The following is a 21,187-nucleotide window of genomic DNA, read 5'->3' on the forward strand; positions in this document are numbered from 1 at the left end:
AAAGTGTGGTCTTCCAATGATTAATGATAGTCCAACAACTTTATACGAAGATAATGCTGCTTGTATTACTCAAATTAGAGGAGGATATATCAAAAGTGATAGAACCAAACATATTTCACCTAAATTCTTTTATACTCATGAACTTCAAGAGAAAGGTGAAATTAAAGTTAAGCAGATATGATCAAGTGATAATCTGGCAGATTTATTCACAAAAACATTACCAACTGCAACATTTAAGAAGATTGTGCAGAATATTGGAATGCGGAGACTTGAAGACCTTTTTATCATGCACTTTTCAGGAGGAGTAATGTCTTGAAAACTTATGCTGATTGTACTCTTTTTCCTTCGCTAAGGTTTTATCCCACTGGGTTTTCCTTTGCAAGGTTTTAATGAGGCAATTTTAAAGCATTTTACGGTACACATGAATATTATACTTTTTTTCCTTTGCCATTAGTTTTTTTGCTACAGGGTTTTTCCTTGGCAAAGTTTTAACGAGGCATATTCTTTATATGTGGTCATCCAAAGGGGGAGTGTTGTAAAATAACATTGTTGTAAAATAAATTGTATGACCATCTTGAGCTAGCCGTCAAATGCATAGTGCATAGTGCTAGCATAGTGAGCTAGCCGTCAAATGCATAGTGCATAGTGAGCTAGCCGTCAAATGCATAATGCATAGTGAGCTAGCCGTCAAATGCATAGTGCTAGTCGTCAAAAGCATAGTTCCCTTTTGTACTCCTATATATATCGTTGAATCTTTTAAGAAATTCATAAGTTTCATAACCTCTCTGAACTCTATCTCTTTTTCTCTCCTTTCGAAAGTTTTATAATACCATAATCTTTGTGGCATAATGCTAGATATAGGTGTGTGAATTTCGTACAGTTTTTCTGAAATTTAATTACTATTTTTTTAAAAAAATATTGAGATTTGCATATTTTAAAATTATAAATATCATTTTTTTTTAAATTAAAGAAGAGAATTATCCAAGGTAATAAAAATAATAAACATTTCATAAACAAATAAGTTTTGTTTAGTCTCAAAAGTATTGATGAAGAGTGTTTTGCTACATATAAGTAAAGTCGTGTACTAATCTGCGTAGCAATATTGATTCTTTCATATTTAAAAGTTAAATTAGCACCGTTTTCAATAAAATCTACTTTTTGACCAATCACAATAAATTGGTACACATATTAGTGTATAAATGTGCTTGCAACTAGATTTTTTTATTGATGAAATTTTGAACAGTCGGTTTTTTTTTTTTTTATTAAAAGAAAAACTTTGTTGTAAGATCACTCTTCAAGTTTGTTTTTTAAACTTCCGGAGTAAAGAAATAGAATATCTAAAAACATGTATGTTTTTAAACAAGCTTTTAGATCTCGTTTGGTTATATAGTTAAGATAAATTGTGATGAGATATTTTGAATAGTAATAAAACTTTTGAGTTAAGATGAGATGAAATAATTTGTAAAAAAATATATATTTAGATAATGAGATAAGATAATATAGTTTTTATTTTTTGGAATTTGAAAAGGGTGTGGGTCGTACAGTACTTATAGAATATCAGAATTGTGTACTATTCACACATTATTTATGTCAGTTTTACATCGTTCATGTACTTTTCAAGTCTGGTTGGCACTCGGTTCATGTTAGTTTTACTATTTCATACTATTTATTTATTGTTCATTAACTGAATGTTTTCAAAACTTTAGAAATAAAATATTACGTTTGGATAGTCATAACTATTGTACAATATAACTTTAAATGAAATGAAAACATATCATCCCAATATCCAAACCGGGCCTAAATTAGCTCTCTATAAAAAAAAATATATATATATGTTATAAATTGTTGAAAATAGAGAGCCTTTAGACAGAGAGAAAACGAGAGAGGGGATTTCTCTTATTAATCTCTTATCAAACTTATAAATTCCTTAAAGGATACGGCGATATATATAGGAGTACAAAGGGAACTATGCTAGCTTACTATGCTAGTACTATGCTGACACTATGCACTGTGCATATGTCGGTCATTTACTATGCCAGTACTATGCTAGCACTATGCACTATGCATTTGACGACTAGATAAATGTGGTCATACAATTCAAGATAGTTTATAACACTTCCCCTTTGGATGACCATATTTAAAGAATATGCCTCGTTAAAACCTTGCCAAGGAAAAACCCTGTGGAAAAAAACCAATGGTGAAGGAAAAAGAGTACAGTATTCATGTGTATCGCCGAGTGCTTTAGGATTGCCTCATTAAAACCTTGTAAAGGAAAACCTAGTGGGATAAAACCTTAGCGAAGGAAAAAGAGTACAATCAGCACAAGTCTTCAAGACATTACTTCCCCTGAAAAGTGCATGATAACAGGTCTTCAAACCTCCGCATTCCAATGTTCTGCATAATCTTCTTAAATGTTGAAGTTCGTAATGCTTTAGTGAATAAATCTGCCAGATTTTTACTTGACCGTACCTTCTTGATATCAATTTCAACTTTCTTCTCATGAATTGCAATGATCTTCTTGTGTGTATCTGAAAAATAACTCGCATCTGTACATCCAACTAACTGTGGAATCCATGTTGATAAAATAATCTCAACTGGATCTTTCTGCTCATCACTACTCTTCTGGAGTTGTACTCTTCTGGAGTTCTTGTAAATAACACAGTTAGTGGAGAATTCATCAACATTAAACCGCTAACCTCATTTTTTAATAAAAACGGTGGCCAGCCTTTTAAGATCAAACAATCACCGCGGATTTTCAACTCCTCTGTAGGTGTCAGGCGTGCTGTCAGGCACCGCAGCTGTCAGGCGTGCTGTCAGGCGCCGCAGAGCTATGAAGCTATATTCCATCTCTTTTCTCTTGCTTCACGAGAGATGATGTATCATGATTTTCTCTATAAAAGAGATATTCAGCTCATCTTCATTCGCATCTCATTTTCTTCACTTTTCTGTAATCATACTGCATTTTTACTCTGTAATTTCTTTCTGCATTGTTATCCTGCAATCTCTCTCTGCAATGGTTCAGCAATCTTCTCAGGGTCAATATATGAGGTATTCGACACCTCGTTCATCAGCTGTTCCTGCTTCTATCACAGGTGCTATCATGCAATATAATGATCTGACTCGTATGGCAGATAATGAAGCTATCTATGAGCTTGTGAGTCTCGGTACCCGATACTCATCATCCATTGTCGCATTTTCTCAGCGACTGCAATTCAGAACTTGTGGAGTTGACGATCTCCACGAGAATATTGCTATACTTCAGCGACTTCTTCTGGAGTCCAACATGAAGATAGAATCAATAAAGAAAGAGAATAGGAATTTAAAATCCTTGCTTAAATCTTCTTTTCGATTGCCCACCCCTTTAGATAGGGATGCTATGCAGATTTTTGAAGAACAAGAGCGTTTGAAGAATGAGGCAAAGTGTCTCAAATTTTTGTAATTCTTGCTTCAAGATAATAAAATAATATTTCACAAATATTCATATTTGTGTTTCTATCTTTTGGTAGATGTTCTGTGTGCTCCCTTTTATTTCTTCTTTAATAATGCACACTTCATATGAAACCCATAATATGAATCTGAAATACTAATTGTATTAAAAGATGGTATTTCATGATTAATAACATCATCCATCTTCCCCTTGAAGCCGCAAGGGTTTCAGATTTATATTTCAAATATGTGCAGTTTTCATGAGCTATTCTGGAGCCTTAATGACATTTAAATCATATATATAAACTGCAATAATAGCTTGTTTCCATTTGCGTTTGGATTGCTTTAGATCATATAAGGATCTTTGAAACTTGATAGAATACATATTTCCAGATATATTCATATTAGAAGTTTCAAACATTTTCTATCCTTTAGGGATTTTCATATATATATATATCATGATCCAATGATCCATATAAGGATCTTTGAAACTTGATAAAATACATATTTCCAGATATATTCATATTAGAAGCTTCAGACATTTTCTATCCTTCAGGGATTTTCATATATATATCATGATCCAATGATCCATATAAATATGCAGTTAATCATGCATATCCAAACTCTCGGTAACTTTCAAGCTAATAAAAATCTCAATATGATTTCAACCACTTTAAAATCATATCAATATTGTTTCTTCGAGAAACTAACTTGTGGTTTCTATATCACATTTTCATATTAAAAGTTTCAAGCTTTTTATATCATATATATAAATATCCACTGATATTTAACAAAAATCACATCTTTAGGTGTTTGGAATTCAAGTCCATATTTATCACATTTTACTTAGTGATATCAATTCTGCAGGAATTGAGAAACTGACTCTTGATTTATATATCACATTTTTATTTTCTTTCCATAAATACTCACTGACATTCAACAAGCATCACCTCTTTTAGGTATTTGGACTATAAGTCCCGATGCATCATATTTTACTTGTGAATCAATTCTGCAGGAATTGTTTCTTTCAAATTTGGCCAATATTTTACGTCGTATTCTTCGACGGTTCTTGATTCACTTTCTCCATTACTTCTGGTAATGTCAATTGCCATCTCATATGGAAATACGTTGTCGACAACGATTTTATTTCTATCCATAATTTCTCCATTATTCATGAAATGTAACGAGATCTCGTTATTTTCAGGTACCTGTCCCTCTTCAAGGGAAGACATTTTCATGAAAAACCTCTTCAGGAGGCACTCTTCAAGAGTTTATATAGGAGAATTTTATACAAAAAATTTGGATGGACTTTATTGCTTGTTTTGTGGGTATGGCCTCTTCAGAAGCACCAAATTATTTGTACCTTTCTCTTTTGAGATACTCTATCTTTTGTATCGATAAGTCTCACATGCCTTTATACATGTTTTTAGACTGCTGAATTTCTTAATTGTCCTACAGGGACTTCAATCCTCGCTGGGATTTTAGCAGCTAGAATATGAGACATTTTTATCTTATTGCATCCAAAATTTAATTATCATCTGAATTTCTGATTCACATATAATAATCAAGACAACGTTGAATAATTTCATCTTATTTGCTTCAAGCAAATTTTTCTTTCCACTTCTGCTGGTAAGACTTTATAGTAAAAGAATCTTCTGGTTCTTTTATGGACGTCCATATGAAAATCATTCGACTTATCGTAATTGATTTTGGATGATCAAGATAACCATGAAAAGATATAAATATTTTGAATCATATTACCTTTTGATGCATCATAATATTTGATTCAATAATTTGTATAATATCATCTCAAAGAGAAAGCTTACAGCTTTTCCAATACGAGCTTCTGGCCCGAAAAGATATTCATTATCACGTCCAATCTCTTAGTTTCTTTGAATGAAATGCATTATTCTTTTCACTTCAGGGAATAGAATGATATAAATTCATTATTATTCACTTCAGGGAATGATGTAGATCTAGTAAGACGTGAATAATGATTCTTATTAAAAAAACTCATTATTTTGTCCAGTCACTGAAAGACCAGATTTAAATTTAGAATATATTGTGAACGTTTGCATTTCATATTGCAGGAGTATACTCGATATTGCTACTTCAGGAGCATATTCGAGACGTTCATTTAAATATATATTCTTTCCACAATTTCAATTATGCAACTTCAGGTGCATAAATCATAATGAGTTTTTGGTACACGTATTACTCATTTAAACTATGAGGTACTCAATAAAATTATTGATTTAGAGCGATCCTTCAGAGATGCTCCATTTCCATTCTAAGATAAATTATATCATCAATAATTCATAACAAGTACAAAAAGAATAAATAAAACTTGTATCTAAACTATGTGAATAAAATTATTCACAGATATAATTGATATGTAAATTATGAAAATTTTAATTCACCAATATTTACTTTAAAGATTTCAAATAATATATTGAAAAACTTACTTGAAGTAAAAATGCCCACTGAATCCTGTTTGAACTCTGTCATATAGGTTTACTTTGAACTCCACCGAAAAGGATTTTAAATTGGCTTGATGGTATCTGGACCCCACTCCACATGATTTACCAGGCTGCCTGTCCTTTGCTAGCAACTTGCAAAACTGAGTAGGAAAACTTTATAGCAACACTCACCTCACAACACTAAGTTGCATGCGTAGGTATCCACCGCACTAAATAAATCAAACTTTTCTTTTTATATCTATACTTTTTCAAGATATAATAATATAAAATAAAAAAATATAATAATATAAGAAAAGAGGAGTTATAATGGGCGTCTTCTTCCACCCACCCATTTTTAACTTTTATCATATTTTATTTTATTTTCATCAACAAACGCCCCTTTTGCTGACTTTTTTTTTTTTTTTCAAATGTTGCCGACAACTCTCTGGTGTCAAAACCCAAGAATCAAGCCAAGAACGTGAAAATCCGAGTCCATATTGTTGGACCCATCGTCTGGGGAACTCAGCCGGATGTCCTCAGATATCTCTAGCTGCATCTAATTTATGAGATGATCTTTTTGCAGGTTGTTGACCGTGCATCGATGTGCTTGATCCAATGGCTAGGACTCTTCTTCTAGCTCATCTACCCAATTTTTAATCTCCCAGCTGGACTTAAGAGCTATTGGATTTACCCAAAAGCTACTCTAGGTGTATCGTAATACCTATGCCCCTTTGGTAAGCCCAGAAAACACCATGCAAATGATCTACAAAGGCAACGATCGCTCAAATCTCTTCATGAATTTCCCACATCGTTTTGGCGGGGCCGTTGTCCTCCTTTAAGTTGCTTTCAACTGGGATAAGATTTAATTTTAACCAATTGTTAAGAGCTCGGATGCTGGGCTGCGATGGCCATGGAATAACGATGAGACAGAGTAAGATGCAAATCCCAAGGATCCCATCTCAGAGGCTCCGCCGGATGTCTGGATCAGGTGCTGCCGCCGACTCGACAGCTCGGTGCACCAGATCTGCCTTTGATGTGGAGCTTGAGCAAGATTTCCAGCATGATATGCCACGGCAATTCTGAAACATAGCATCTGCCACAGCCGTCGGCAATGGTTACCATTGTCTTCGAGAACAATATTCTTTGCTTTGCTGTTACTGTGCTTGCTTTCCATGGAAGTTGTTGATAGTTAGTACAGAAGGCCCAAAAAGAAAGTAGACGCCAAAGCTTTTATGGTGCTCAAGAAGCTGCAAGCCAAGTCTCCACTCTCTCTCTCTGACTGCGCCTCCGGAGTTGATGAGATCTATCCAAGAGAATCACCAGAAGACTGCATCAGCTTTGTTAGAGAAGGCTGAGCAGATCTGAGAGGAGAAGGTTGCAGATAACGTGGTAGAAAAAAAATCGTAATCGTGCTGATAACGTGTTATAAATTGTTGAAAATAGAGAGCCTTTAGACAGAGAGAAAACGAGAGAGAGGATTTCTCTTATTAATCTCTTATCAAACTTATGAATTCCTTAAAGGATACGACGATATATATAGGAGTACAAAGGGAACTATGCTAGCTTACTATGCTAGTACTATGCTGACACTATGCACTGTGCATATGTCGGCCATTTACTATGCCAGTACTATGCTAGCACTATGCACTATGCATTTGACGACTAGATAAATGTGGTCATACAATTCAAGATAGTTTATAACAATATATTATATATTGCACTCTCATTTTAATATAATTAGATACCATTATAATTAATTTTAAGATTTTATTGCAAAAATAGGGTCATGACCTAGAACTTGAACCTAAAAAAACTAGCTGAAGGTGAACTCGCTGGCGAAGAGAGAATTTTGATGGAAATTGAAAGCCATTGACTTTGACGTTCTAGGTCATCATCGTCATCAGCCCACCTTTTGTGTTGCGAGGAAGTATTGGCTGCTGGATCTTTATGTTCGACCTTAGGTCTTTTTTCCCTGTATTGGTAGGGCTTTGGTCATTTCAATACAAAGAATTCTTGGTCAAGTTGTTCGATTAAAATCTATAAAGTACGATGAGTAAAAAGGTTATTCAAAAGTGATCAACATTTTGCCTTTAGATTTTTAATAAAATAAGAGATATCTTTCTCATAAAAAAAATTAAAAATATTAAAACCTTATCGCTAAGAACCTGACATCGTATGACTTGATTTTTTAGATAGAATATTTAGGTTCGAAACTCCCAATTTCCACCCCTTATATATTAAAAAAATAAAACTCATATTTATCCATTGAATAATTAAGTATATACAATTATTTCTAATTTTGAAAAAAATACTAATCCTTTTTTGAATTTTCATTTAATTTTAATTGGAAAGTTTTATTTTCTAATCGATTAGACTTATAAAAAGAGATATATGTTTCATTATCTTATCTATTTAACTATATCACGGGAGATTTACATGAATACTAGGAATCTACAATATAAAATAGATACAGGGTACAGTTACTTACACTAAAATGTCGATACCAACGTATATAAAGACAATTGCAAGATAGGTGTTTGTGAAAATGTCTCGCACGGCGTCAAAGCATTGAAACTCAGTACTTTATTTTGTCGACACGTAAAAATTCCCTTCTCATTATAGATTTAGATAGTTCAACCAGAAATTGGTATATAGGATCATATGCAAATAGGGGTGTCAAATCGTATTAACGGATCGTGTTCGTATCATGTCGAAACATACATATTATACTATATAGGTCAATCTTAATCTGACTCGTTAAATTTATCGTGTCAAAATCTCAAACCCTAATACGACCCATTAACATAACGGGTCGTGTCGTATCAACCCGTTTTGACCTATTAGTGAATCTTACGAAATAAGTTAATACGACACAATATAACTCTTTTCAAAATATTTATATAAATAGGTTGAATAGGCTCGAAATTAACATGTTTAACCTGATTAAATTTAGTATAATTTTATATAAATGTTAAAATCACAATATTTATAAAAGTTATAAAACTAATAACAAGTCTAAAATTACAATCCAAATAATAAAAATATCGAAATTAAAATTCTAACAATTTAACTTTTAGGTATAAAGATAAAATTATAATTTTAACTTTCTTATTGTATCATAGTGAATTATAACGGGTCAAAACGGATTGATCCGTTATCAACCAGTTAAGCAATCGTGTCTTAACGGGTCAATCCGTTTTGATCCGAATTCGTTAAAACTAAACTCTAACCCGCTATTATCATATCATATTCGTATTGGATTAATAGATCGTATAACATATTACCACTTCTAAATACAAAGCGAGTAGGCTCTAGTACTGAAACTTTCGGCTGTGGTACTGTAAGTTGTCCTTCTTGAAAAATCATTGTCATAAGTGGGTTGGGGCTCTGACCCTAACCGAGTCATAGTCCAAAGACTGCAAGCTGTTATCAATGCAACTATGGCGTCTCCAAACTTACTGATCTTGTGATGTAGCCTAATGTATGTGCTTGGGCTTTGGCCCAAATGTTGTCTCTCTCCTGGATGGGTCCTTCGACTCCTTTTATTTGGTAACACACGTCACATACCCATATACATATTGGGAAAAGATTTTTTGAAGTTGTTTTTAAATTTTGAAGATGATAAATATATAAAATATTTTATTATTTTTCGTGAAGATGAAATATGCCTTACATGTATTATAGTTTGTTTTTTTTATCCTATTTTTTTTATAAAGGAGCTTGCATGCATGTTTTAATTTAGGTCAGTAAATAAATTAGTTTGTACGATTGTTTGTTTGATATTTATTCGGTTAAATTCAAAATGAATTTAAATCGTAAAAAATATCACGTTTATGAATACAGAAATTGGATTCACTAATTAAATTCGACACCACTTGCTTAAGTCTTGGTTGTTAATTTATGCTTGACTCGACTTGTTAATTTAACTCGATTAAAGTCTGTCGAAAACATTGGTGAATATATATATGTATAACTTATTCTTATATATATAGATATGTTTCTATTTATATTAAATTTAATAATAAAGTATAGTAACTTTATAGTTAAATATGTAACATGTAATCCTACTTAAATCTAGTCATTTATGTCGTTAAAGTTAGTTAATCAAGTACTTAAGTGGTTACATTATAGTAGCTATTTTATAATATATATATATATATATATATATAATAGTTAGTATGTAGGACTTAGTAGTTCTATATATTATAATATATGAACTATATGATAAATGTATCCATAAAATTTTCATAATCATATAATTCAATTTAACAATTTCTTTGTATTTTTAATTATTCAATTCATTCAAAAATAAATAAATAAAATATTTAAAAGAGTACGAGTAAAACTCACAAACTCAAGTAATAACTTGGGCTTAGGCTCGTTAAAGAGCACGAGCAAAGATAAAACAAATCACTCGACTCAGCTCGAGCTTGTATTTGATTCAAGCTTGACTTGATAATCAAAAAGATCAAACCGGCTCGAAGTGATTGTAACCCTAGTCTAAATTTTATAGCACAGGTGTTTGTCTTTTTTCCTCCCATTTGAAGACACCCTAAGATGAGAAAATCTTGGTCCTTGATGGGTCCTTTGGTATTGATAGTTTCCTTGCTAATATATCACACAAACATTTTCAATAGCTTTGACCAATCAATTAAGGAAATCCCTTGGGGATTAGGTGTACATGAGCTTTTCTAATCACAAACATTTTGATTACATGGGTCTACAGTAATATGACATCTCAACCCTTGGTGTTGTTCACATAAGGGAGCAGATATAAATCCTTTTCATATCTGAAATGGATCTGGTGGTGCATCACTCTCCCCTCCCCGACCAGTTGGCGCTTCTGCAGATCGATCATGTTCACCAACTAGACAAAAAAATCCAACGGCTGTCTTTTCGTTTCAACATATGATTTGATCTGCACTTCGATCTCTATATATTCAGCCCACGCTATGTTTCTCATGCACCATCAGACTAGATCGGGCCGGGATGACATAAGGGAGAAGAGACCAGGGAAAACGATCATCTTGATCATAATTCAAGCTGTTTGCTTTCTTGAAACTCATTTAAATTATATATGTGGTTAAATTAATCTAGCTAGCTCGCTAGATAGCAGGAAGATCTATATATTCCTTCGTTTCAAAGACAAAATAGTTGAAAGAGAGGTCCTCATGGGATCATTTCATTTGAAGGGAAGTAGGAAATACTCATATCCCTGGCCTCCAGATTCGTACGAACCAAGATCAGGCAATTCAACTACCCATCTCCTTAACTACCCATCTCCTTCTATAAGCTACATGCATTTGCACTCTAATATATGAAGTTTCCCTACCAATATTGGGGATACATGCATACATACATATATATATCCATGTGCATGGGAAAACTCCATGCATGGTGGTATGATGATCAATAATTAGTAAATTGTGTTCTGAATTGCCCTGAAAATTTTGAAGAATTTTAAGGTATGGTTTGGATAGTGAGATGAGAAGAGATGGTTTTAGATTAAAGTTAAAAGTTGAATAAAATATTATTAGAATATTATTATTGTTTAGAATTTAAAAAAGTTGAATTTTTTATTATTTTTCGTGTGAAAATTTTAAAAAAATTATAATGATAAGATTAGATCAGATGAAACGCTTGCACTATCTAAATGGGGTAGCCTCTGGCTGATGAAAATAATTAACCTGATTTAAATACAAGAAGTATTTTATCTCATTTTATCATTACAAGATTTTCAAATTTTCACATAAAATATAATAAACAATTTACTTTTTTCAAATTCTAAAATAATAATAATATTTTATTCAACTTTTAACTTTTATCTCAATTCATCCTATCTCAACTCTTTTTTTCCCTTTATCTTGCAATAACAAACTTTTCCCCCCCTTTATCTTGCAATAACAAACTCACGATGAATAATCTTTTAAGCAACGAAAAGTGGAAAATTTGTGTAATTGGGTTTTGTCTCTTGGAAGAATCAATCTGGCATATATGCCATGCATGTTGTACCTCGGGATTTTCCTATTTTGGTGTTGAAAATTCGAAAGAGCACCCTTTGTTTTTTAACCCATGAGAGTTCAGACATCAAATTCACTAACCCTTTAGAGACAACATTGATAATCGATCATGAAATAGAAAAAAAAAATAATAATAATAAATATTTATGTGTAGGGATATACACACGTACGATCGACATCATGTATATATTGATAACCTAGGTGTACGTGTACGAGGCGATCGATATTAATCAGACATCTAGAACGCCGGTAGTGCTGGATTGAACTTTTAACTGCATATATATAATTACGACAATTTATACAATTATTTATGATATTTGTCTCAATTTGGTTTTGGTAATTAAGTTCAAGCAATAAGATAAGAAGGTCTCGGAGGTAATCAAATTCAATTAAGATGGCACTGGAAAAGTCTTACTTTATCAACACTCTACAATTCAACTTGACCAACAGCCTAATTACGCGGGGCATACCATGTGACCTTAACAAAGTACGAAACCCGGCCCATGAAAACCCCTCCCGTTTCCTTTCACCCACCTAATTCTCTGCATATAATAACCCTCACAGGGTATCCTGTTCTTTGCACCCAAAGAATTCCGACACAACAACTAAACATCAGAAACACAGACAGAAAGGGATGATGATCTGTACAACTTCCCCCAATGCTCCTCCATTTGCTTCAATGGCGGTTCTGCTGATCTTTGGTGTCTTTGTGCTGTCTGCATTGCCAGAATTTGCAGAAGGGATGACGAGGCACTACACATTCAATGTACATTACTCATTTGCAGCCCGCCCCGGACCTTCTTTTTGCATATATAAACTGTTTGTAAATTGAAACAGCTTTTCCGTATACATTTTCTAACTTTAGTTGCCATAATGCATGTAAAATATTAAAGATCAAGTACCACAATGTGACGAGGTTGTGTCACACAAGGAGCATTATCAGCGTCAATGGGCAGTTTCCGGGGCCACGGGTGGTGGCGAGGGAAGGAGATCGATTGATTGTTAAGGTGGTTAATCATGTTACAAACAATGTTACCATTCATTGGTATGTAACTTAATTACGTTTTATTTTGGTGTTTATGAACAAATAATATAATATCCAACTTATAAATAATAATTACTACGTGACTATTGCATGCTAACTAATAAATTATGTATTGTATATGTAAAATTATATGCTTTTTTTTATGAGAGAACTGCAGGCATGGAGTTAGGCAGATTAGAAGCGCGTGGGCAGATGGACCAGCCTATATCACGCAGTGTCCTATACAAACTGGACAGTCCTACACATACAATTTCACCATTACTGGACAAAGAGGAACTCTCTTATGGCATGCTCACATCTCATGGCTAAGAGCCACCCTTTATGGACCCATCATCATTCTCCCGAAGCGCAATGAATCTTATCCCTTTGACAAACCATACAGGGAAATTCCCATCCTATTTGGTAACTCGATCCCTAGCTGTTTATATATAACAATGTTGTATTATATTCTGGAGAATATTTCTCGTTATGATCTGAAATGATGCTCGTTTTTGCATGGCTTTTTGGATTTTTCAGGAGAGTGGTTTAACGTAGACCCGGAGGCTGTGATTAAACAGGCTCTCCAGACAGGAGCAGGTCCCAATGTCTCAGATGCATACACCATTAATGGTCTTCCGGGGCCATTGTACAACTGCTCTTCTAAAGGTACCAAACGTACCCAAAACTTTTAGTCGTCTTAGTACGTACGTTCAAGAGTTAATGTCAAACGTCGGGGCATGACTTTTTGGGGCTTTTGCAGATACATACAAGTTAAAGGTGAAGCCGGGTAAGACATATCTACTCCGCTTGATCAACGCTGCACTCAACGACGAGCTCTTCTTCAGTATCGCCAACCACACTCTCACCGTCGTCGACGCCGACGCTGTGTACGTTAAGCCTTTCGAAACGGACAAGCTCCTCATCACCCCAGGCCAAACCACAAACGTTCTCCTGAAAACCAAGCCTAGCTACCCCAATGCCACATTCCTCATGGCTGCCAGGCCCTACTTCGTTGGTCAGGGCACAATTGACAACTCCACCGTTGCCGGATTTCTCCAATACGAGCACCCTTCACACCGCTCATCCTCTTCCATTAAAAATGTTACTCTTCTTAATGCAACTCTCCCTGCCATCAATGCCACAAACGCCGTCGCAGATTTCGCCAGAAAATTACGTAGCTTGGCCAATGCCCAGTTCCCTGCCAACGTTCCACAAACTGTGTGCAGTAAATTTTTCTTCACTGTTGGACTTGGGACCAACCCGTGTCCTAAAAACACAACCTGTCAAGGACCCAGCAACGTCACAAAATTCTCGGCTTCGGTTAACAACGTGTCTTTCGTGCTCCCGTCGGTGGCCATGCTCCAAGCCTACTTTTTCGGACAGTCCAATGGGGTTTACACCACTGATTTTCCGGCGAAGCCACCTGTACCATTCAACTATACGGGAACACCGCCCAATAACACTAACGTGAGCAACGGCACGCGTGCGGTGGTGCTACAGTTCAACACGAGTGTGGAGCTGGTACTGCAAGACACAAGCATTCTTGGAGCCGAGAGCCACCCTCTCCATCTACATGGTTTTAATTTCTTTGTTGTCGGACAAGGTTTCGGAAACTATGACCCGAACAAGGACCCTGCTAGCTTCAATCTGGTGGACCCTGTTGAGAGGAACACCGCGGGTGTTCCTGCCGGTGGTTGGCTGGCTATTCGTTTCCTAGCAGACAACCCAGGTACACGTTGATCTATATATATATTCAAAATTTTAAATTTCTAAATAAAATTAAATTATATAATTGTTATTGACTTGTGTCATGAACAGGCGTGTGGTTCATGCATTGTCATCTAGATGTTCACACGAGTTGGGGGCTGAGGATGGCGTGGATTGTGTTGGATGGACCGGAACCGAACCAGAAATTACCACCGCCACCGTCTGATCTTCCTATGTGTTAAGACTTTAATAATCTGCCATTGTTCCGATCTCGAGATCAGCGGCTACGCATCGGGTTTTCGTTTTTCTTTTTTTGATTCCTCAAAAACGCACCGAGTGATTCTTGTTTTTTCGTCAAGCTTTTAACTTTAACTATTAATCACTTTTGTTTATTCTTAGGACCAAGTGCATGCTTTCCCTTTCATGTTTTCTGCAGTCTGCTAAATGCTGCCTTTTGTTTTGAATTTTGTCAATTCAGTACCTATACAAACGACGTATTTTACTTGAATTGATTTTCTTCATTTACTTATTTATTTTATTTATTATTCCCTCGACATCTCGTGATCTTACGCACATTAAATAATTAAAAAATTAATTATTATATGTTATTTGTCTATCAATCATTTTATATCACATTAAAAAATACTGAAAATATAGAATTAAAATTATAATGATAAATATGTTATAAAAATAATAGCAAACAAAAATTGAAATTGCAATACAATGAGGCGAATTGTTAATCTATCTCTTAGACAAATATTACCTTCCACTCACAATTTCACCATGTTAAGCGCGCATACGTGCAGTGATTTGCACTGGATGACACTACTATTATGTGTATATTCTTATATTCTATTTTATATATTATGAAACTCCTTCACTTATAGACTACTAAAAATTTGTTTGTCATCCTGTGGAAAGTCACATCGGAGGAAATATTTGAAATAATTTAACAAAATAGAATTTTTTAAATAAAATTTGGAATGATTAAAATGATAAGATTTAAGGTAAATAATGATTATAATAAGATTTTGTTTGGTTGAGAGACAAAATCAAAGCTAATGGGTAATCACGTACGGAATTGCGGATAGTTGTCGAAATTGATCAGTGGTCGATGATCCTATGCGATTTCTTGTGCATATGATTGGTCGTGTTATTGTTTTGCTTGCAACTAAAGTAGAGTTGGATTACTTATAATGAAATGTTTGATAGTCGAGGAAGAGATTATGATCAAAAGATTAAAAAAACACGACACAAGTACTAGTGGATGGTGCATCACTGCATGCATCCTGTCACAGAGATTTGGAACTTAAGCATCATAATTACCCATATTTTAATGACTAATAACCTACACTTTAATTTCTAGGTCTACCTGCATTAGCTGCAAATTAAGGAAAATGAGTTTCAAACAAAAATCATTTGTACAAGCTAAACTTTTAGAAAAGGATGAGATCTATATATATATATATATATATATATAATCATCTTTTATAGCGGATTTTAAATATTTATTTGAATTAAGTTTGCGTGTTCTAAGCTTGTATTTGGAGAATTAACAAATATAAAAAGGGCTACAATTCATATTGTAGTGAATCTCGGAAGTATAAAAGGGGTTGTTTGGGTACAAGAAACTTCTCGATTCATCTTATCTAATCATTACAATTTTTTCAAACTCTCGTATAAAATATAATAAACAATTCAAATTTTTTAAATCTCAAAACAAAAATAATATTCTAACAATATATTATTTAACTTACAACTTTTTACTCATCTCAACTCACTATTCAAACCATCTCTATAATCTCATATTAGTAGGAGTTATATCATTTTCTTAATCATACTTTAAGAATATAAATTTCCAAACATGATCACATTACTAGGAACTTATATATATATATGTGTGTGTGTGTGTGTGTGTGTAGGCTTTCTCATCGAGTCTTTCTATCATCATTTGCTCATCATTATTTTTTCTTCCCAAGTAAATAGATAAACTAAGCATCCACGAGGAACAAGCTAAAGACGGATAACGCCCCCCAACAATCACTTAGAAACAATTCAAATGGCATATTATAACCAAAAATAACAAAAATGGAGGTTGAGTATGATGAACTTAAAATAGTAGGTGCACTTGTGGTAGTTATAGTAGTAGAAGAAGATAGTTGATAGGAAAGAGAGGGATGAGGCTAATTAAGAATAAAAGGTTAGTTCAGATGTTTTTGTATGGGGAAAGATGAAAATAACATGAGAAGAAAAAATGAGGCGAGGAGGAGATCATCCTTCCCTTCATTAGTAGCTTCTTCAAGGAATGAGTTGGAGGAGAGGTAGGCGTTAGTGATTTTGGAGAGGATGGAGGAGAAAGGAGAGAGCTTCTCTTAAAGATTTAGATTCTTTTTGTTAGCAATGATAAGAAGAAAAAGTTAACAAAAAGTGGAATCAATCATTCACAATACAAAACTTGTGGTCCAGCAACATGCCTACATTCGCATAACTGCAGAAGACTTTATTTCAAATGATGAGCGAAAACAGTATGATGGAGGTATAAGAGAATAATATAGTATATGGTAAATCCTAGTTAGTAGGTTGTGTCAGATCATGAGCCAAAACAGGTAAAAGAATTTTTTGGCCCAAGTCTAATTGAAAATTTCAAAAACAAAGAGGTTCTTGTCAGGTCGGGTCATCAACCGGGGCTGCCACAAACAGACTCCACACAAAGAAGCCCACCACTCTTCACCCATACAAAATACACTATCCACCCGCAAAAAAGGGGGGAAACAGAGGATAATATCTACTTCTACAGCACGTAATATTAGGAATAATGATGAAGTTCAAGGATTACCAAGAGAAGCGGTAAAGCTGACTAGAGTAGTCCCACATTCTTTGTTGCAGAGGATCGTTGGGACGGGATTATCAGAAATAACAAGTCTTAGATCTTCATAATATATCAACACACTTGCATACGACACAAAAACTTGGAAATATATACATTAGCTACTCATATTTGATTCATTAATGCTACAGCATAAGCTGGGAAAAGAACTGCTCGAATTCTTGATCAATGGTTGGTTTCCTAGTTCCTGATGGAGCCTCTGCATACAAAACATTAAAATTATTTCTCCAACCAGTAAATGATAAAATAACAAGCCAACCAATTAGGTATAGATTATAGCAAAATCGATTTACATACGAAGATGGGATGGTTTGAGACCCCATGCATATGCACATTCGCAGGTATGATCATTTATCTTAAAATCATATTCTCACACACCCACTTCCTATCTAATCCTAAATTACCTTGGTTTACAGTCCATCTTCCCGATGAAAGAACGTACATATTTGGGTTAACCCCATTGGAATTCAGAACATCTTCGATATCCTTATCTATAAGTTGTTCAAAGCTGTCATTTCTATATTCTGAGCAAGAGTAATCTACTTCATTACTGAATTCTAGGAGGTTTTCATCAAGGTTCTGGAATGCTTGTGATCCATCATGAAGGGTAGAACACTCTCCAACCAGAAATGCTAGGTTGTCTTTTCTGAAACCAGACGAGTGGTCAGTATCCTTCAAGTCGCCACTGTCAAAATTACCAGATGAAGGGGAAGGCCCCTCGGACAGGTTCTCTGTTGCATAATACTCTAGTTGGACTTTAGCTTCATCATATGGAGACATGGCAGGGTCGGAATCTGCACCAAAACTGCTGCTATCTTTCACTGATTCAGGTTCCAACTCATCATCCATAGCTGCTTCCTCTGTTTTTTCAGTTTTTATGTTTGTAAACATGCTCTCCACTTCAGGATTTGTTTCGAACACAGAGACTGGTTCACAAGCAAAGCTCCGAGCCCAGAATTTATGCTTTGGTTTAGGCAAATCCAATTGTTCTGCCTGTAATTTTCTTTTCTTGTTCAAGTTAACCATGTTGCCATTGAGCCTCTTTTTGAGATGGAAGCTGAAGTGTAACAAGGAAATATTTATAAGGAACAAGAAAGGCCTGATAGGAATGCTGCACGTCGCAATAATTTAGTCAAAAACTTAAAAGGAATGTGCATAACATGACCGCCTTTTGCCTTGGCTAGCTCAAAATAAAGAGAGAAACATGAAGCTTAACTTTTCTGATTGCCAGGTTTACCTCAAATTTGGTTTGGAACTACACAGAAAAAAAAAAAAACGAAAAAAAAGAAGAAAAAAAAACATTTGTTGAAAATCCCAGCAGAAACAATCACTACATAAAAACCAAATGACATGGACAAAAAATGAATGAGATAATCCTTACTGTCAAGAGACTTCAGTTATAGGCACCAAGAAGATAATAGCTAGAATACAGCAGATATGAACACAACAGCATTTGAACCTGAAATACAAAATCAAAAACACTATCTTTGGTTCCTTTGGTTGATGTGACATCAGGAGATGACACTGTTGAAAGAGGAACAACAGAAAATCCCCTGTTTGAGGTCATCTTAATACTGAAACCTAAATATTCCTCCCTCTGCTGTCATTAGCCTACTAACACATTTCTTGTTTATAATAACATGATTTATCAACGAAATTCTTCTTGACAGCTTACGGTTATACTCTGACGAAAAGGTGAACACCTACAAATCAGAAGCTGCTTTAAATCACAAACTATGTAAGCTATCCGACAACCATATGGCATACAAGCAATTAAACTGTTCCTTCTACTAGCAGCCTTCAAAGTGGTAATAATTCCCAAGCATCAGATCATGCTTCTTTTTTATTGGCCTAAAATAAGATTGAATCATGCTTCAAAGCAATCGGTTTTGACCTTACATGTTCCCAAGAAAATGCTCCTTCCATTTACAGGGCCTCACTAAATTGCGTTTTTTCTGTCTACGAGAAATGAATGCTGAAAAATCAGGGCGTTCCCACAAAGCCTTGCAAATTTCCATTCAAATGTGTTCTCTTGGATACAATTTTCTTAAAAAGAAACCAGAAAATGATAGGACCTACTACTTTTTTCAACTTTAAACTTATCTCAACTTATTTCATATATTTCAATCTAAAACATTAAGTCTATCTCAACCTAAAAAAGTCAAACCCATCTCAATTACCCGAAAAATACTACTATTTACAACTCAACTTATCTCAACCTCCAGACGTAGCCAGTAAACAGTAAGTCGGTATAAAAGGAACAACTAATTGGTCCCTGCTGAAACACCCCAAAGAAGAAGAAAAGTAATCAAGCTCAAACTCTTTTTGCTAACTAAGTGTCAGGAGTAGTAGATCCATGCTACGTCATCGCCTAACTGATTGTGTAACAGTTCTTTGTACAGCAAAGAATAAAGGGTCTTTCCTTCTCATGCTCACTATCTTCAGAAACCAATGGAAGAAAGCTAACGAAAATAATTAAACGGTAGGTTTATATGAGGAACCTTGGCCCCTTAGCAGCACACAGGGTTATGCAGCAAATTGACCTCTGACACCTTATTCAATAGACAAAGCTTTTAAATAGAACATCGAACATCCAATAAAGATAACCTTTACGGCTTGAAAACTAACTTCACTGCTGACCACAGACAAAGCAAAGAAAAAAACTGTACATACGCTCCAAATTTAGCAACTTTTAGGCTGATTTCCAACAATATATAGACATCTAAACAAACTTTAATCGAACCAGAAAGCTTCGCTTTGTTAAAAAAAAGAACTAGCTTTAAAAAAAAAAAGGAGCTTTAATGATTAAAAAAACCTATAAATGAAAGAGAAAAACAATTAAGAAACTAGAAATCTGACCTGTAAATCTCAGCTGCGTTCTCCGTAGCTTCGTTCATCTCGATCCAGAAAAGGAGGGCGAATCAATGAGTAGTCACTGAAACCCAGAGGGAGGAGAGTCTTAAGTGGAGGAAAACCTGAGCACGAAGGAAAAGGAGGTATAGGAGCTAAACTTTCTGTCTTCGTCTCTTTCCTGTTTCCCTGTTGCTTTGATATCGAAACTATACGCGGCTCCACAGTGCGTGTGAATCGTGATCGCCGTTGTATATGTTTCAGTTTACTGCTCAAAGCCTCAAACTATAATGGGCTGACGAGTACTCTACACGCCTGGTCTACACGCCTATCAAGGGTTCGTGAGTTTGTGCTGACTCAGATTTAGCCATCCCTCGCCCACGTGAACTTGGCGCCAGGTCCTGTTGTTTTGCGGGGCCCATTTCTACATCCTATTGTTTTTTCGGATAATGGTGTTTATATTTCATACAACGCAATTTATATTTTTTAATATATAAATTTTTTCTATTTTATATAATAATTTTTAAAATATATCATATATCAACTTATTTATTTTTTATTTATCTCATATTTTAAAATGTATCATTAAAACTTAATTTTTATTTTATTTTACATATTAAGTTTTATATCATAGACCAACTTATCTATTTTTTATTCATACCATTTAAATAATTTTTTTATCCTTTTTAATTAATTTATCTAACTATCAATAAATTTGCAATATTCTTATTTTTTTAATATTGCAATATATTTTTATATATAATGTAATATAATTTAGTCCTGTACACAACGGATAAAAATATATATAATCCAA

At 34.4% G+C, this 21,187-nt stretch overlaps 2 protein-coding genes across 5 annotated transcripts; one reads left to right on the forward strand and one right to left on the reverse strand.

Annotated features, from left to right (window-relative positions):
- Positions 1–12,473: 12,473 nt before the first annotated feature.
- LOC122275032 (laccase-17-like) lies at positions 12,474–15,144 on the forward strand. The gene is made up of 6 exons (XM_043083944.1): positions 12,474–12,671; positions 12,799–12,950; positions 13,108–13,352; positions 13,467–13,595; positions 13,690–14,658; positions 14,748–15,144. The coding sequence occupies exons 1-6, from the start codon at positions 12,540–12,542 to the stop codon at positions 14,876–14,878; spliced, it is 1,758 nt and encodes a 585-aa protein (XP_042939878.1). The 5' UTR covers positions 12,474–12,539; the 3' UTR covers positions 14,879–15,144.
- Positions 15,145–17,415: 2,271 nt separating this feature from the next.
- Positions 17,416–20,662, reverse strand: LOC122277804 (protein FAR-RED-ELONGATED HYPOCOTYL 1-LIKE-like). 4 transcript variants are annotated; one of them, XM_043087969.1, is made up of 4 exons: positions 20,383–20,661; positions 18,761–18,778; positions 17,928–18,580; positions 17,416–17,722 (listed from the first exon to the last, which is right to left on the reverse strand). In XM_043087969.1, the coding sequence occupies exons 1-4, from the start codon at positions 20,418–20,420 to the stop codon at positions 17,649–17,651; spliced, it is 783 nt and encodes a 260-aa protein (XP_042943903.1). In that variant the 5' UTR covers positions 20,421–20,661; the 3' UTR covers positions 17,416–17,648. The 4 variants fall into 4 exon arrangements, with proteins under 4 accessions (XP_042943903.1, XP_042943905.1, XP_042943902.1 ...); XM_043087971.1 differs by lacking the exon at positions 18,761–18,778 and adding an exon at positions 18,905–18,982 and having other exon boundaries at positions 20,383–20,659; XM_043087968.1 differs by lacking the exon at positions 18,761–18,778 and having other exon boundaries at positions 17,928–18,634; positions 20,383–20,662.
- Between the last annotated feature and the right edge of the window lie 525 nt (positions 20,663–21,187).

The sequence above is a fragment of the Carya illinoinensis genome, chromosome 9 (genome assembly GCF_018687715.1).
Source record: "Carya illinoinensis cultivar Pawnee chromosome 9, C.illinoinensisPawnee_v1, whole genome shotgun sequence".
Lineage (NCBI taxonomy): Eukaryota > Viridiplantae > Streptophyta > Magnoliopsida > Fagales > Juglandaceae > Carya > Carya illinoinensis.

What these genes read in the sequence shown, in the direction of transcription:
- LOC122277804 (XM_043087968.1), bottom strand. Translation starts at nt 20,420, where the DNA reads ATGAACGAAGCTACGGAGAACGCAGCTGAGATTTACAG. An exon ending in AACGCAGCTGAGATTTACAG is followed by an intron (nt 18,635 to 20,382) that starts GTCAGATTTCTA and finishes TGCGACGTGCAG; the next exon opens with CATTCCTATCAGGCCTTTCT. An exon ending in AAGATGGACTGTAAACCAAG is followed by an intron (nt 17,723 to 17,927) that starts GTAATTTAGGAT and finishes TTTTGTATGCAG; the next exon opens with AGGCTCCATCAGGAACTAGG.
- LOC122275032 (XM_043083944.1), top strand. Translation starts at nt 12,540, where the DNA reads ATGATGATCTGTACAACTTCCCCCAATGCTCCTCCATTTGCTTCAATG. An exon ending in GGAAATTCCCATCCTATTTG is followed by an intron (nt 13,353 to 13,466) that starts GTAACTCGATCC and finishes TGGATTTTTCAG; the next exon opens with GAGAGTGGTTTAACGTAGAC. An exon ending in TTTCCTAGCAGACAACCCAG is followed by an intron (nt 14,659 to 14,747) that starts GTACACGTTGAT and finishes TGTCATGAACAG; the next exon opens with GCGTGTGGTTCATGCATTGT.